This window comes from Ruditapes philippinarum, unplaced genomic scaffold (genome assembly GCF_026571515.1).
Source record: "Ruditapes philippinarum isolate M1 unplaced genomic scaffold, ASM2657151v2 ctg2546_1_1_1_1, whole genome shotgun sequence".
In the NCBI taxonomy this organism is placed as follows: domain Eukaryota; kingdom Metazoa; phylum Mollusca; class Bivalvia; order Venerida; family Veneridae; genus Ruditapes; species Ruditapes philippinarum.
In genome coordinates this window covers 55,794-67,054 of record NW_026857345.1, presented here as the reverse complement: position 1 = coordinate 67,054, position 11,261 = coordinate 55,794, and the positions used below count along the sequence as shown (strand labels likewise).

Genomic DNA, 11,261 nt, shown 5'->3' with positions numbered 1-11,261 from the left:
TTACTTTTTTCAAATATGTAAGAATTTCTCCTACCCGAAACTTAAACGTTTTAATAAAAGTACATTTTGAAATATTTACGTAATACAGTATGAATATTTATTAATACCTAATATTTGTTTTATAAAACAGACATCCCATTGGTAAAACAAATATACTTATGATTTTAAGTACCTTATCAATCAATAACATTCCAATAACTTTTTTTATGATCATGATAATGTTAAAGGCTCATTTAACCAACACAATTTTATTTTTCAAAAATGTTTAATTCTTCGTGTCAAAATTTTTTTTTATTTGCAATATAACTGAACCATATTTTACTTCATGAGGATTTTGGCAATTAGTACAATTATAGTGATTAAGTATTTTCAATGGCAGTCAAAATACCACTTTGTTTACATTTTCCTACTTTTATGACAAATTATATCACATTCAGCACCTTTTTCTTCAGGACATGCTTTAAAGCTATTATTAATATAGTATAAAACACATATTGGCAATTTAAGATAAAAATACACATTTCTGTTCTGTTAACGTGCCTTTCAGAAATAGATTTATCAATCAACAAGAGCAATTAGATATCATACGATCGTATAATTGTTGTCACACAATCTTTCTCATCAAATTGTGTTTAAAAAATGAATGGAAATCTTAATAAGAAAATAAATGAATATTGATCAATAACTAGTCTATCGTATTGCACTGGTCCCTCTTGTCAATATGAATATTTACAACACACTTATAAACTGATAAGCACTTCATACTTTGCTTTATCACTTGGGTAAACACACCATGGCAACGTTTACTGTATTTAATCATGTACACTCAACTTGAAGAATTAAATCAATCAAGTTTGGTTTTTACATACATTTCTCATAATAAATTACAAAATTTACAAAATGATATATTCCTTCTGAAACAAGTTTCATTACTTAAGTAAAACAATCTGATATTTAAACTTTAAAGTGTATAAAGCTATATATCTACTTCGAAAATAATTGTTTGAATTTTAAAATTGAATACTTCCAAAATGCCTGTATAAAATAAACATGGTAGTAAATTGCCTTTAATGCAATTAGGCACTTGCTAAACAGATAAAACCCTACTTTAAATAGCAGAATAATATTTTGTTGCCAAACATTTTTTTCTGTTTGCGTGTAGATCTATAAAATAACAGAGACATTCTATCTTACAACTCTTTTCAAGATTTGACCATATGATACTGAAGTAATAAAATTTTACTCTTGATAAATTTATAAAAATATTTCATAAGATATAGCTTTATAACCTTTAAAATTAACAATTATAATGAAATTTTCAAATTCTGAGAATCTGACAAAAGAGATCAATGCCCTTTAAGAATGAAGGTCACATATTACTGTACATGTAGTACCACTTGTAAAGAAATATGTTGCAAACAAAAATAATGCTTTTATTTTAAAAATGATATGGCTACCAATTAAGGTTGTCTACAACAGGGTTAAGTTCAAATGAATCAGGGAGAGAGGATGAGGGAGCGTTTAATTAGTGTTTTTTTTTCCTAAATAAACATATATCAAAATAAATAACTATAACAATGGTAATTTTTTTTGTAAATCAACCAATACAACAGTATCATCTGAGAGAGTTAATCATCTCAATATGTTTGTAACTAATTTTATATATATAATGAATTTCATGTAGAAACAGTTTAATTTGTTGCTATTTACAAACTAAAAATTTTTGTATAAACAAATCATATTCAATTTGCTACTATTTATATATATATATATATATATATATATATATATATATATATATATATATATATATATATATATATATATATATATATATATATATATATATATATATATATATATATATATATATATATAATATATATATATATATATATATATCATATTTCAATTTGTTCCTAAATATAGAATCAAGCCTGTCAATCAAAATCATCACTGTCATCTGATTGGTTGTCACTACTATCACTAAAGTCATCATCATCATCATTATTATCTGCTCCACCAGCTGGGGCAGGGGCATCCGGATCACTGAAATAAGAAATAAGATATAATCTGTATCATATAACAATCATCAACAATATATATGATATAACAATGTAACATTCAAATGCATAGCCAAAATTTAACAAATACAGATATAACAGAATAAATTTCTGCAGGTTTTAAATCTGTAGTTTCATTGTCTTCCACAAACAGCAGAAATAAACTTCTTGCAGAAATTAAAAGGTTGAATCAACAATGCTTAAAGAAGTTGCTTTTTGGATTGCTTTAAAGCAATTTAAGCCAAATTAGTTCCAGTGTCAAACCCCTTCACCCCACCCCACCCCTTACCTTACCCATCCCTGCTTCCAAAGTTGCATCAAGGAATTTAAGCATTTTACAAACTATAGTTTTATACAAACATATAATATAGATAATTTTACAACTTATATATTGTCACCTTAATGCTGTAATGGGTTAACTTCACTCCTTATATAATTTAATAGGAGTTAACTCATTATTGCACTAAGGTAACACAACATATCTATATAGATTACTTACTCTAGTAGGTCAGGGTTCAACCCTTCTGCTGACATCTTCATTTTTACAGCAGACTCGGGAACTCCCTATATAACAAATGTAAATCATTACACCAAATATTGTATGTTATAAGGTTTGTATCAGTTCAGAGTACCAACATTTGATTAAAATAGTACAATGGAAATGTAAACTTATTACAGTTGCAAAAACATAAAGTTTAAGAAACAGGTCCTGAAAATAGGTTTTAAAGTTAATACCTCAAGAAATAAAGAAGTTACATGGCAAAAGAACATTTTTTAAGACAAAAATTAAGTTCAAGAGGGTGATAATTCTGGAAGAGTATTAAAACTTATCACATATGACATGAGTGATGATAAGGAACTTATAGTTGAAGTTTGAAGTTAATCCCTGAACAAATAAAGAAGTAATAATGAAACAGAAAAACAGCAATTTTTAACAAAAATTCTAAATTCATGGGGAGGTAATCCCAAAAATATTGGTGCTAGAGTTATGAAACTTAACACATATAATGTAGATAAAAGAAACAGTATATGAAGTTTAAATTTAATCCCTTAAGAAATTAAGAAGTTACAGTATAAAAATATTTTTTAACTGCACAAAAAATTTAATCAGAAATCTAATGCAGACTCCGACATAGGGGTGAGTAAGACAGCACTCATACTTTGTACAGTCAAGCTAACAATGCTTAGTAATAAACTTAATAATTAAAATCAAACTATTTGTTCAATTTCCAATTTTTTTATTGTTTTTGTAATGTATTCAATACCCTCCTTGCTCTAGTGAATTAAATTTATGTTACATATCATAACAAGGGAGACTAGCATAACTTTATATTTTCGACTTACTTTTTACTGGTTTATTTTTACTGATTTTAGATTAAACTTACACTACTCTAAAATTACTAGGTCTCAGACATTAAAGTAACAATTTTACATACCATTTTCACCATTTTGAAATATTTAACAAATCTTGGATCTTGTGATACAGGATTGCTGGCTACGGGCTCAGGTTGTGGGGGCGGAGGGGCATTATCCCCCGTAGGCTGAAATGTAATAAAATCTGCATGTCAATGAACATTTTTACTATCATATTACTGCTAACAAAATCGAATATGTATAGGTTTTTTTTGTTACTTTATTTTTAATTATCAGAAGTCAGGAAAAAAACTCTCTCCAAAAAAAACTCTCTCCAACATATGTTTTATGTTCATATGAGCCGCGCCATGACAAAACCAACATAATGGGTTTGCGACCAGCATGGATCCAGACCAGCCTGTCCATCCGCTCAGTCTGATCAGGATCCATGCTGTTTGCTATCAGTTTCTCTACTTGTAATAGGGTTTGTTAGCGACCAGCATGAATCCTGATCAGACTGCGCGGATGCGCAGGCTGGTCTTGATCCATGCTGGTCGTAAACCCAATATGTTGGTTTTGTCATGACGCGGCTCATATGTTTTTACAAGAAGATTTAGCAAACAGTGCATTTTCTTAACTTTAGAACCGAATTTCATCCACATCCATGTTATCTATGATTAATTTAATCACTGCCTTGGATTCACAACCCAGCTCCATTTATTGTAATTCTGGTTTCAACAAGTAAGTTACAACTTTTCCTATACAATTCTTCTGAATCTGAGCATGAGTGACGAAAATTCAGGACAAATTCAGCCAAGAGAATACCAGTATAAAGAAAAAAGTGTCAAACACTGGTCTATGTCTTGAGATAGTTTACAAGTTTATACATGTGGTACAAGGTAATAAATAAAGATCCAACTAAGTGCTTTCTTAATCATCAGCCAGTTGGCCATGTTCCTATAACAACTTAATCATGCTGAATGCAACAGTCCATCTACATTAATAGTATTTTAAGATACCTTTTTTCTGTACAATTCTTTGTACATTACCAGTTATATAGATTTTGACAGGTTATATGGTCAAATTTAAACCATTGTTAGTTTCTACAGTCTGAGCTGCTACTTGATGGTCATATAACCAAGAAATGCCATATAACCTGTTAAAAGTTTGTATAACAAAGAAATTATTCTGCACAATTCCATTCTTTGATTACAATCAAAATTTATACATGAAATCAAAGCAGCTTTATACTATATTATGGCCAAAGTATTTTGTTCTAGACCTTTACCTGTTCAGCGGGTGGCTCGGCGCTGGTTGGGACAGAGGGGGCTGGAGGAGGTGCTGTGGCTCCTGCGCCATCAGAGGTAGTTGGTGTGGGTCCGCTGGTGGAGCTACTAGCTGCTGTAACGTTTTCTAATCCAGGTATAGATGAAATCTAAAAATTGATAATCCAAAACAAAACATGATCACCATTTACAAATGAGCTGCTTGTCTAAAACTAAATGTTTATATAAATACATTTAAAAACCACACTTGTATATTAAAACTTACATAATAAAACAAACTGACAATGATCAATATTCTATTCACAGTCATGTTAATAATTATAAAAATTTTTTAGAAAGTCTAATAAGTACACATCATATATTTGCTCCATCTTAAATTCTGTTAAAAAATTTTACATCAAGGTGAGATAGTGACCTTAACCTTTTCCTACTGACCTTAAAGATTATTTTTCCAACTTATCGAAAGTAATCATTCTTTAAATGTAAAGGGTATGAGTAGTAATTGAGCATGATAGTTTTTTCATGTTTCAAATCACTTGATTTTTTATTTTCAACTTCTACAAATTTCAACTTCTACAAACAAACACAATAATGAATTTTTTCAAGGAATGGAAATTATTCTACCACGTTTAAAATATCTGGCTCAATACATTTTTGTTAAGTTGTTTTACATATTCAGTATCATTGTGTAGTGGACATTTAACCTACATTGTACAGTCAAAAAGGAGGGCAAAATTAACACAAGAGCACCGCTAGGCGGAGCATTATATGCCCGGAAGTGTTTTATTTTAGTAAGGATGAAGCATTTGTAAGACATGGGAATTAGCTGTTCATCCTATAAAATTTTACATCTGTAGGTTGATTAACACTTAAGTTATTGAGTGGAAACTATTAAAAATCAATGAGGGTCTTCTATCCAATATGGACAATCATCCTAAGAAGTTTGAATATTGTGGGCCAAATGGAACTTTAGTTCTGCTTCTGGAGACTGTTTTCAGTTTTAAGGTAATAGTGATCTTGACCTTTGACCTTGTGACCCCAATGCAGAATCATCCTATGAAGTTTAAATATTGTGGGTCAAATGGAACTTAAGTTATGCTCTAGAAACTGTTTTCCGTATAAAGGTTAGTGACTTTGACCTTTTGATCCCAAAATTAATAGGGGTCTTCAACCTAATATGGACACTCATCCTATGAAGTTTGAATATAGTGGGCCAAATGGAACATAACTTATGCTCCGAAAACTCTTTTTGGTTTTGAGGTAATTGTGACCTTGACCTTTGACCTAGTGACTCCAAAATCAATAGGGGTCTTCTACCCAATATGGGCAATAATCCTATGAAGTTTAAATATTGTGGGCCAAATGGAACTTAAGTTATGCTCCGGAAACTGTTTTCAGTTTTAAGGTAATAGTGACCTTGACCTTTGACCTTTTGACCAAAATCAATAGGGGTCTTCTACCCAATATGGACAATAATCCTATGAAGTTTGAATATTGTTGGCCAAATGGAACTTAAGTTATGCTCAGGAAACTGTTTTCAGTATTAAGGTAATGTGACCTTGACCTTTGACCTTGTGACCCCAAAATCAAAAGAGGTCTTCTACGATAGCTGTCAAAAATGCTTAAACGTACATGTGTAAAATAAATTATTCTTTTCGGTAGGTCATATTGTAAAAAAAATGTATGTCCCCCACATTTTTTTCAAATCCCCCACATTTTTCAGTTGAGTGGGGGACAATCCCCCATAATTTTGAAATTCTAGATGCAACAATGCATAAAGGCTTTCCTTATAAGCCATGTCAGATACCATGTTTTCTAGAAGTATATTTACCTTAGCTTCTAGAAGACTCATAGTGATTTCAAGTTGTTGCATTCTGTGTGACAAATGCTCCAGTTTCTCCTCACAAACACATGAGAACCTGTTCAGGAATCCGGCAGTGTGACTCACAAAATGATTGAGAAATGCAACCATTCTCTTCTGATTAATACATTCTACCTGAAAGGTACAATGATACATGACAATTAATTTTTTATAATGTCTTATTTATAACTCCTTTGACATACTTGTGGACCAGGCTGGTACCACCCTAAATACAACTTTTGTACATGGTTACCTGAAGACTTTTCCTGTTTAGTTTGATTAGAATCTGATTGAATGAGTGATCATGATGTTTAGGTGCCAATATAAAAATTTAAAGAGAATTTTGGATAATGACACATTTGAATGATCAGAGAATAAAAAAGACAAATGCCATCACAAGTGCTACTCAGCTCTGAGTCTGAGCACCAGTGATCAGCAGATCAGGTGAATCCGGGTCAACTCAGCCCTAAAACTAAATTGGTCCCCCGAGTCATCTCAGCCATATACCAACTCGGCACGGGTCAACTTAGTCCAACTAATTGTACTCCGCGACGAGATATTGTGCTATTTTCGTGTCTGGGCAATATCTCGCCTCTACGTACAACATAAAAAGTACCTTTACTGTGGTGAAATTTGCGCCGGGATTTTGAGCGCAAGCTTTGAACCGTCTAAAATCATATTAGAATTCATATTTGGATAAATTTGTTATGATACATTTAAAGATTATTCATTTTCTACATCAATTCCATGTTTAATTTGTAAAAATATGCCTAGCATAACGATTTTGATAGAAATGTAAACACATGTACTAACAAAAAAAGACATCGCCGCTAATGTCATGTGACAAATACACTGTTGATAACTACACTGGTGTGTATGCGGTACTGCGTTACTGAGAAACGCTGAAACACTCTAAGTAAAATATTAAGTTTAATGTTATATTTAAGACATTTATTTATGCAAAAAAAACTAAAAAACTATGAAAGGATCAAAATATTATTTTATTGGGATAGATGCAAAACTTATTCGTTATTGTCAGAGCGTTCTTAGAAATATCAGAATCATCACTATCTTTTTAGAAAAGCTACTCTGTAAATGGACTCCTCACAAAATAATTTCTAGTTTATAAAAAAAATTATTTCGTTCAGCTTTCCCAGTAAATATAGGACATGGGACCTATTGGTAACTTTAGATTTTTTCCCCATGATTATGATGAAAATAGGAATATGTTAATAGCAGAAACACAAGGTTTATATGTTTAAAAAGCAACGAACGGATTCCTAGTGCCTTAGCGACTACGAGAGGACGCCATTCTAAGGAATTTGACAGTCTGTTATTTATATTAATGTTGATTAACTATTAAAGGATATTTTCAATGTTCAAAATATTTTTTATCAATAATAAAACAAATAAATGTCAAACGCGGTATAAAACGAATAAATGTCAAACGCGGTGCCTCGACATTATACATGTATGTGCGGAAACAACATTCCATGTGATTTTTTTATTATTATTTTCTTATCCACGCAGGTCCATAATTCTTGCTAGTTTATTCCAAAAAGCTTTCTGAAGATGATTATAGAAAGAAAAACACACACACACGCACACACACGTAGGCATGAAATTGTTTTAAAATGACCGTGGTACAGGGAAAAATACTCGGAAATTTATTTCATGAAACAGGTGCCCGCTTCATTTTTTTGTTGTTTTTGTTTTGCAAAAGACTTTCATAATGTTGGTATGCAGTAAAGATTTATTCCATACATTTCACTTTTATGGCGTCTTAGAAATTATTTTTTTTTTTATAAAATACACGCATGGCGAAGTGCGATTTGAAGAATCAAGGCGGTTATTTTACAATGTTACATAAACAAAACGCTGCGCCACAGGGGTGTAGGGTGTGGAACTCAAAACGATTTAAAATAAAGAAATGCATATTTGTCAATCCCAGCACATGTACTGATCATGTGTATATATATAAGAATACTTAATATAAGCCGTTTTGAAAAAAAAATCATATTTTAACGTCTATAATAATACACAAGATAAAAATGTTCGCCGGAAAAAATCCGCACATCTACCGTCAAAAACACCATGTATTTTATTCCGTTTCCAAATTTTTCACATAATCCTTTGACCCACAGACACAGAAGATATAATTCTTCATGATGATGGTCAATTTTAAACTTCCACATCAGTATAAACAACGCAACAGCCGAAATAAACATCGAGATTATCGCCGTTTTACTCCATTTACAAAATCTTTCGACAAATTCAAACGTGGCACCCGACGACGTTGACAAATATACATTTCATTTGGATTTTAAAGGCGTTTTGAGCTACACACCCAAAGTGTCTGTGATTTCTTTGATTCTTGTCCAATCATATAAGATTTAAGGGTTATGCAACACGTTTACTCATTTTAAACAATTATATGATACAGATTGCTACTGCCCCAAGTATTAAAGTTGTTGCTTTGGAAAACGAACTTTTAAAATTGGCAAGGAAACACGGCGCCTCTTCAGTTCTTTTTTTTTCAATAATTTTTAACATTCTAGTGAATTTAGATAGAAAAACAGAAAATAGTTCCTAAATATTAAATGTCACAACTCAAAACTTAAAAAGTTGGTATATCTTGCGTTAATTCAGAGCCGGGAAAATATACCGAGGAAACTCGTGGCCGTAACACATTTAAATTCTTACCACCGTTTAAACAATTTTCATAAATGAATTATAGAAAGAAATTTAAGCATAAGATTATCGTCTTTAAAATGAATCATCAAGTATATTTATAATTATAAATTGAAAATTAAATACATGTAATTACAATCTAAAAATAACTTTTCTTTACAATTTGGAAAATTGTTTAACTGATTCCGGATAGGAATCACGGCTCCAATTTAAATAATTTTCTTTAAATCAAATTTATCCAAAACTTAATCTTATAAGTGTTAAGTTGACACAAAGAATTTAAGTAAGGAAGAAACAGAACTGCGCAGTGTCAACATTTCCGAAGTGTATATTGGTCAGCGTACCGGTGTCGGCGTTGTGGAATAGTTGACACGTAACGTTTCAAAAATAAATACATGGTTGGATATTTTCTATACCGGAACAAAAACTTTTCTGGAACATCGCTTAAACAACACCCAAATATCCAGGCCATTACGGCATATGCTATGATTATAGTCTTTTATTACAAGGATAAATGGTACATGTACACGCAGACAAACGAAAAATGGGCGCTCGGCGTAAAGAGTTTTACTTTTCTGAAAACTGTTGAGGAATGAAAAATTAACGCAAGAATTTACCATTTGAATTCAAAAAATCTTTCATAGCGTAATGCACGTTTGTAAAACAAATCTTTCTAGGCAAGGAGTTGCTGATTTTAATACGTTGTAACTAACATAATTATTCTAACATAGATAATACTACAGAGTGGTGACAATATAAATTTTAATGAAATACAGTATTTGTTTATCCTTTAACAAACATGTTTATAAAAAAGAGGTCTAAATTAAAAGTTTCTCCGCATCATTTGAAAGATTTCAATCAATTAGAAAAAATAGTTAAAGATTATTTCCTGGCGCTTTATTTTAATGTAGCAATTAATATAATTAATAATAACAACATTAAAGAATAATAAGCACTGTTTAACAGTTTTTCATATTTTTTTTGTCACGCAAAAAAAAATGACAACATTCACGCGCGGTACCGAACAATATCGATTTTTAGCGTACATGTTACATTACTGTAGCAACATCACAATATGGCGGCGTTGGTACACAAACGAGACGGTGAAATGAAACTAACGTGGTTTACTTACTTCTAAGTTGATAGTCTAGCACTTTTTGTGCTGTTGATTCCTTAAAATTGTATTGTTGAATAGATTCTTAGTTTAAATTGTCTGCATTTTTACATTAACATCGAAATCCACGTTTCACCACAGAAAGGTCTCCTTTTGGTTTTGACGTTAAAGCGAGATTCTGCCCCAGAACGAAAATATCTCAGAATCAAGCTTTGTCACGTCAATATATTTTGACTAGGGTCAACTCGGCCCATAATTATATGTTACTGGTTATTACTTTTTATTTTATCATATATTTCATTGTTTAACACCATGTTCTCTCCTGTTCTGTATTAAATCAAATGGGAAAATCAAATAAATTATACCAGACAACATTAACAGTGTTAAATATTATAACATTTATTGTCACAAAATTCAATTTTAATGCTTAAATTATGGATCAATCATAAAAATCTTGTCCTATACTCAGTTCTAAAAAAGATAATTTTAAAAATATGCTGCCCCTTTTAAATTTTATTTATTTGTGATTCAAAACAAAAACAGGGGCGTATATTAATAAGCTTTATTATAATGTAAAATCAATTTTAAAACTCCCGGGAACTTAAAAAAAATACAAATTTCTTAAACAATGGCATTTTCACTTTTAGCAAAGAAAGGTACGACATAGTTTAAGGACGAACTTCTTTCAATCAAATAATGGGCGTGACCAAATCTGTATGTTACTTAATGATGTACCTTTGTGTAGTCTACGCCTGGCCCAACAAGTGGAAGCCCATCAGCATCCATTTCGTTACGATGGGATCTTTGAAATACAGACAAAATATATTGTGTTATCTATGTTTCTACTTTCTATTTGACTGTCATGCGCTTTAATAAAACGAAAAGTTTATTTT

General features: G+C 31.1%; 1 protein-coding gene across 1 annotated transcript; it reads right to left on the bottom strand.

Annotated features, from left to right (window-relative positions):
• Nucleotides 1-1,895: 1,895 nt before the first annotated feature.
• LOC132749437 (WASH complex subunit 3-like) lies at nt 1,896-11,261 on the bottom strand. Its single transcript, XM_060739165.1, has 6 exons — nt 11,104-11,261; nt 6,534-6,698; nt 4,705-4,851; nt 3,500-3,604; nt 2,563-2,627; nt 1,896-2,049 (listed from the first exon to the last, which is right to left on the bottom strand). The coding sequence occupies exons 1-6, from the start codon at nt 11,152-11,154 to the stop codon at nt 1,941-1,943; spliced, it is 642 nt and encodes a 213-aa protein (XP_060595148.1). The 5' UTR covers nt 11,155-11,261; the 3' UTR covers nt 1,896-1,940.

What these genes read in the sequence shown, in the direction of transcription:
- LOC132749437 (XM_060739165.1), bottom strand. Translation starts at nt 11,154, where the DNA reads ATGGATGCTGATGGGCTTCCACTTGTTGGGCCAGGCGTAGACTACACA. An exon ending in CAGGCGTAGACTACACAAAG is followed by an intron (nt 6,699 to 11,103) that starts GTACATCATTAA and finishes TGTACCTTTCAG; the next exon opens with GTAGAATGTATTAATCAGAA. An exon ending in TTGAACCCTGACCTACTAGA is followed by an intron (nt 2,050 to 2,562) that starts GTAAGTAATCTA and finishes TTCTTATTTCAG; the next exon opens with TGATCCGGATGCCCCTGCCC.